Below are 5,432 nucleotides of genomic sequence, written 5' to 3'. Positions count from 1 at the left end.
TCCTGCAAACAGGTAGGTCCTGGTTTTTTGCACCTTCAGAGGTGTTGTGTCATTGCCTACTGGCTTAGGGGGTGAGGAGGAGCTCATGGCTAGAGGCAATTCAAGGCACTACAGTAAAAAACTGCATAATGGGAACAATGTTTGAAATTAAGTATACAAAAGAGTCTACTTGAGACCTCTTGCTTTTGGTTTTATATGCACAATCAGTGGCAATAAAACCAGAAAAACCCTATGTTATTTTCCTTAAACTGAGCCCTTGATTTACAAGATTGCTGCTTTGATAACTTAGAGGGGATATGTCCACATTAATTCAGTGCTGCTTGGAAAACTTGGGCTGCACAAAACATAGCAGATCGTCTTGTGTGATCATGGTGGGTCGGGGCTTGTAATGTTGGTGCTTTGTCTGCTTCTCAGGGCAAGCTGACAGCTCAAGGCAAGCTGCTGCAGCAGGACACCTTCTACGTGACAGAGCAGGATTCTGGAGTTCAGTCTCGACCAAAGGAGCGTAGGGTGTTTCTCTTTGAGCAAATAGTTATCTTCAGTGAGCTCCTTAGAAAAGGTTCTTTAACACCAGGCTACATGTTCAAGAAAAGCATAAAGGTAAGAAATAGAGAGGGAGAGGCATATTCTGCTTGATGGTCATGTAAGGAGATCTTACCAATGTTCTATACTGTGAGACTGGTCCATCCTGTCATAGGTGGCCAACAATTTGCAGAAAACATTTGCATTTACCTTTCAGTGGATCAGAAGCCATTTAAGACCGTCTCTAAATAAACCACTGGGTGTCCAAATTTACCGGGTAATTTTTGCAAGGAACACAGCCAGATCCTCTGTCATTCATAGCTCTGAGTTAGCAAATATTGCTACAAACTCTGCTGTAGTCAAAGGAAGTATACAATAGTTGCTTTTAAATATGATCCCAAAAGGTAGGGGAAGGTGTAATATCCAAACCAGTCACCTTAGGCCAAACTGTAAGTCAATATTAAGCACCTGTGACATGACTGGAAATACTCTGCCTAATGGAGGGAGGGCTCTTAGTACAAATGTGAATGTTGCAAGAAGACAGAACTATTTCAAAGACAAACAAAAACACGCACAGTTCTAAAAATGCAGCTGTGAGGAATTATAAAACCAGCTGAACTGTAAAGAAAGTTTTAAGAAATTAATTTTGGTTTTAAATAATCTTTCCAGATTATGGGGCTGGGACTAAAAGTAAAAACTGAAAGTATCCAGGGAAAATACTTATTTATTTGTTTGTTTGGTTAAGGGGTTTTATGCTTGTTTAACAAATGCAGAGTTAAGCTCTGAAATGGTAAGTGAAGATGAATGAATGCTACACCTCTCCTGGTAGAACGGCCTTTGCTGTGCCTACAGGAAGAGCAAAGTCAGTGGCTCATTTGAGTGTCTTGATTGTTCGAAGCTGAGAAACCAGTCTGGGATTGATTTCCTTTTCAAAGATACAGGTTAAAGAGAGATGTGGGAGAATGCATTGTGTTCGCTCTATTTTTAAATAGTACATTAATATAAATTTGAAGAGAACAATATCAGGTGAAATAATGCATATTAACCATATATAAATTAACAAATCTATGATAAACAGCATATTTACTGAAATGAAGGTACTTTCTTGTCTGACAGAACTGCAGCATTTACTGAAAAGTCCATATCCATTTGCAAGTCAGTGTATTTCATAGTTTCTAACCAAATAATGAGCTATAAAGGAAAAATCTAAAGTGTACAAATAAACAATCATCTTGATTTAGATGAACAGCTTTGATTTTATCTTACTGCCGATTTAAATCATTATTAAAGTTGGAGATGGAAATAACATGAATCATTTTTACTTCAGTTTATTGTATGTATAACAATGAGGCTTTTATCTGCAGGAAACAATTCCTGAATTGTATATTGTAGATAAAGAGAGAAAAATAAATCTCTCCTAATGTCAATAAAATTAGCTTGCCTCAAGGGTATGAGTTGCTTTTCTAGTTAAACAGCCTGTGAAAGTAATGCTGTTCCCACTGCCTGAGTTTAAAATTTTTGTGTGATGATTTTCCAGTCCCTCTTTTCTTCCATTTGGCAAGCAGCTCGTTCTCCTGTTGAGTGCCTACAGCAAGTGTGGGATCTCCTGTGGCTCCATGTGCATCTTCCCCACCGCAGCGTGGAGTCTGTGTGCCGGCAGCCCTCACACCCTGCCTCCCAGCCCCTACTTCAGCTTCTGGCTGCTTTTACATTTCTCTCATGCTTTCCCATAGAGATGCGCTGTGGCCGGCGGTGGAGCAGGATCATTCCCTATAGCAGGACCACTCCCCACCTCTCTGTGCCATGGGTATTCTCACCTTGCAGTTGACCCTCAACCCGCACTGGGCGATTCCCTGGAGAGAGGCACTTTGTCCAAAGGTTTCATATAAACAGGCTGCTTCATCACCTGTCTTTCATAACCCTGCCCTAAAAGCGGGCATCCAGAAATTGCATCTGGTCTGAGTTCATGAGCCAGAGTTTGAGGAGTCTTTACACTGTCAGCTAGGACCAAGTTTCTTTGACCTTGGTTTGAGCACTGACAAGATTGTGCTGGGCAGGTTGAACCCATCTTCACAGCAGTTACCAGGACTAACTAGCCATCTTCAGCTAGCTTTGATACCGTCTGCAGTCATGGTTGTCCAGCTCTCTGGGAGACACTCCCTGAGAGATGTAGGTTGTTTCCCTGCTGGTCACATCCTCCCACGCAGCAGAAGGACCTAGCCAGCACTGGAGATCTCATTTCTTCCCTCTGTGTCACAGCCACTGTGGAGCACTGGGGTCTCTCTGTTAGGGTAAGAAGTGTATATGACTTCAAATGCAGCTGTTCTGGTCTGTCAGTGAGATGAGGCTCCCAAATACTGCTCTCCAAGGTCTGTGACAGAAGCTTCATCATGATGTCCTACGTTAGTGAAGAACCCTTCTTTATGTAGTGAGGTAGTTAGCGTTCAGAAATTGCACATCCTTTCTTGGATACTTCTCAGTTGGATACCTTTCAGACTCTCAAAATACCTAAGTGGGTAGCCTTGGCAAATGCATCTCCCTGAGACACAAATAGGAGGTTAAGGACTCTGACCTAGAAGTCTTTTTCCTGGAGTCATACCAGGATTTACTTGCTTGCTTTGGCTATCACCCAGAGGAGCAAGAGCTCGGAACAAGAGGAAGAGCGCTGTTCAGGCTCACTGTCTGTCCCTTTCCTTGTCCCCACGTCAGAGTTCTGCCTGTCCCTCTAACTTCACAGGGGCCCCCAGAAGAGAATGAAGAGGCTCCTCCCATCTTGCAGTTTGAATGCTGGAGAGTATTCAGGTGTGGAGTGGATCTCCCCATACCTTGACAGATATTCAGAGCAATTGGAGATAGACTTCTTTTAGAGAGATGTTATTGCCTTAGTCTTCGGAGCTGTCTACTTTTGGCATGAAGACCCTCTCTCTCTCTCTTTCTCTGAAAGGCTATGTCAACCTCTTCTGGTTTAGTATCATGGATATTAGTAGCTCAGAAAAAGTTAAAGTTATGGGTACACTTAAACAGAAGCCTCACAAGGGCAGGACAGCAGCCCGAATTGCCATCTGTGAGATTTCCAGAAAGAGTATCTGTGACTGCAGTTAAGTGAAGTGGTTGCACACAGATGACAGTGTAATCTGCTAGAAATTAGATGATCTGTAGGAACATCAGGGGAGAATTGCTCTTTTTCTTGGGTATATCCCTGTGCACAGTCCATTCCATTTTTGGAATCTTATCCTGTGGAGGATAAGAAATGTAAACACTTATTTAAATTGTAGGAGTGATAGACTTTATTAACATCTTAATAGGAACATTTTAACTCTATTTATGGGTTACAGTAAATTTTTAGCACATCAGTCAGGTCTATGTTATCTTAAAATAGACGTTGTAATTCAAGACAAGGCAGGTGGATGTCTGGTACATCTGTCAGAGCTTTATTAAGCATCGTATTTAAGCTTAAGATTTATCTGCCTATATCTAGATGAGGCAAATTCTTCTGATTATGATCTGACAGTTTGTTATTGGACTCAATTATTTTCAGGAACTTTTCACAACAATTTCATTCTGATTGTTGAGTAATGTTAACTCATGCTCCATGTAACACATGCTTACCTTGGCTTGTTTCAGATGAACTACCTTATCATTGAAGAAAACGTGGACAGTGATCCATGCAAGTTTGCTCTAATGAGCCGGGAAACATCAGAGAGAGTCATTTTACAGGCAGCTAATCCAGAAATTCAACAAGCTTGGGTACAGGACATCAACCAGGTCCTGGACACACAAAGAGATTTCCTAAATGGTATGTACATGGTCTTTGCTCTGTTTCCCAAACTGTGATGCTAAATGGGATTTACAGTCTTTGTGTCTTTGTCCCCTCTAAAAGAAAATTATTCAACAACTTGTTTTCATAAGGAAAATCCCAAGGAGAAAACTGGAGCCCAGTCTGCCTGTTGTTAAGCACTGGGTCAAGTGGTATCCACAGAGTACATGGGCAAGCGCCCTTACATTTTACGGGTGGGCTTTGAAAAGAGACCACCTCAGTGCCACTGTACAGAGGTGTCTGTCCTGCATGCCACGTCTGCCTGGTGGGAAGGTGAAGGATGGGAGAAGGTCTGGGCAAACCTGATCTGAACTGCTGTGTGGCCATGGAGCCCACCCTGAGAAGCTGCTGGAGCCCCATCTTGCATTAAAGACCGCCTGGCTCCATTAGCAGCATCTCATGGACTGTTTGTGGCAGCCCACTGCCTCCTTGCTTGAATGGGTGGTGGGTCCCTGAGCAGTTGCCCTGCATATATCAGTCAGGTTCATGTTCAGGTCTCAAATCACTCTTGTCAGTGACATGCCTGTGGTGGTACTTTCGGGCAAGATCCTTTAAAAATGCTGGAGTTTGCAGAGCTGTATTGCCTGGTGCTTTCCATTCTACTGGGAGATTTCAAATCTAATCCCTTCCCAAGACCACGTTGAAGCCAGGCTGACATTGTGTCTGCACAGTATCTGCCACTTAGAGCAAGGCGTATCCCCAGGAACCTCCTATTCAGCGTCACCATGTGCTACAAGCTGAGGACATGAGATGGGACAAAGGCTGCCTGACTGTCCACCCCCTTACAGATCCAAACTCTGTGAGGCAGCAGCTGCTTTCAACAAAATAAAAAAGAGAGGGCAAGGAAACATCTGAGCTTGTTTCTCCTAAGAACCATGGGAGCTGTGCATGACCAGGGGCCTTTCCAAAATGTCAGCTTTGCTTTAGGAATAGATTTTGGGTGGTTTGAAATAATATTTCAAATTAAAGCTGTTTCTCTAAAAAAACCCAAAACACCACCATCCACACCTGATCAACAAAAATCTGGATTTTGAAAATAGAGAGGAATCAAATTCCATTGACAATTTTATTTTGTTCTTGCTTGTAGTTGGGT

General features: G+C 42.7%; 1 protein-coding gene across 1 annotated transcript in view; it reads left to right on the top strand.

Moving 5' to 3' along the window:
- KALRN (kalirin RhoGEF kinase) overlaps positions 1–5,432 on the top strand; it is a 363,097-nt gene that overhangs the window by 323,864 nt on the left and 33,801 nt on the right. The window contains exons 47-48 of the mRNA XM_035896306.1: positions 415–600; positions 4,147–4,318. Of these exons, the coding sequence (XP_035752199.1) occupies positions 415–600; positions 4,147–4,318 (358 nt within the window). The remainder of the gene's footprint in view (positions 1–414; positions 601–4,146; positions 4,319–5,432) is intronic.

The sequence above is a fragment of the Egretta garzetta genome, unplaced genomic scaffold (assembly GCF_000687185.1).
Source record: "Egretta garzetta isolate BGI_Z169 unplaced genomic scaffold, ASM68718v1 scaffold326, whole genome shotgun sequence".
Taxonomy (NCBI): Eukaryota; Metazoa; Chordata; class Aves; order Pelecaniformes; family Ardeidae; genus Egretta; species Egretta garzetta.
Note: the sequence above shows the minus strand (reverse complement) of the source record. Positions and strands in the feature narration are given on the sequence as shown.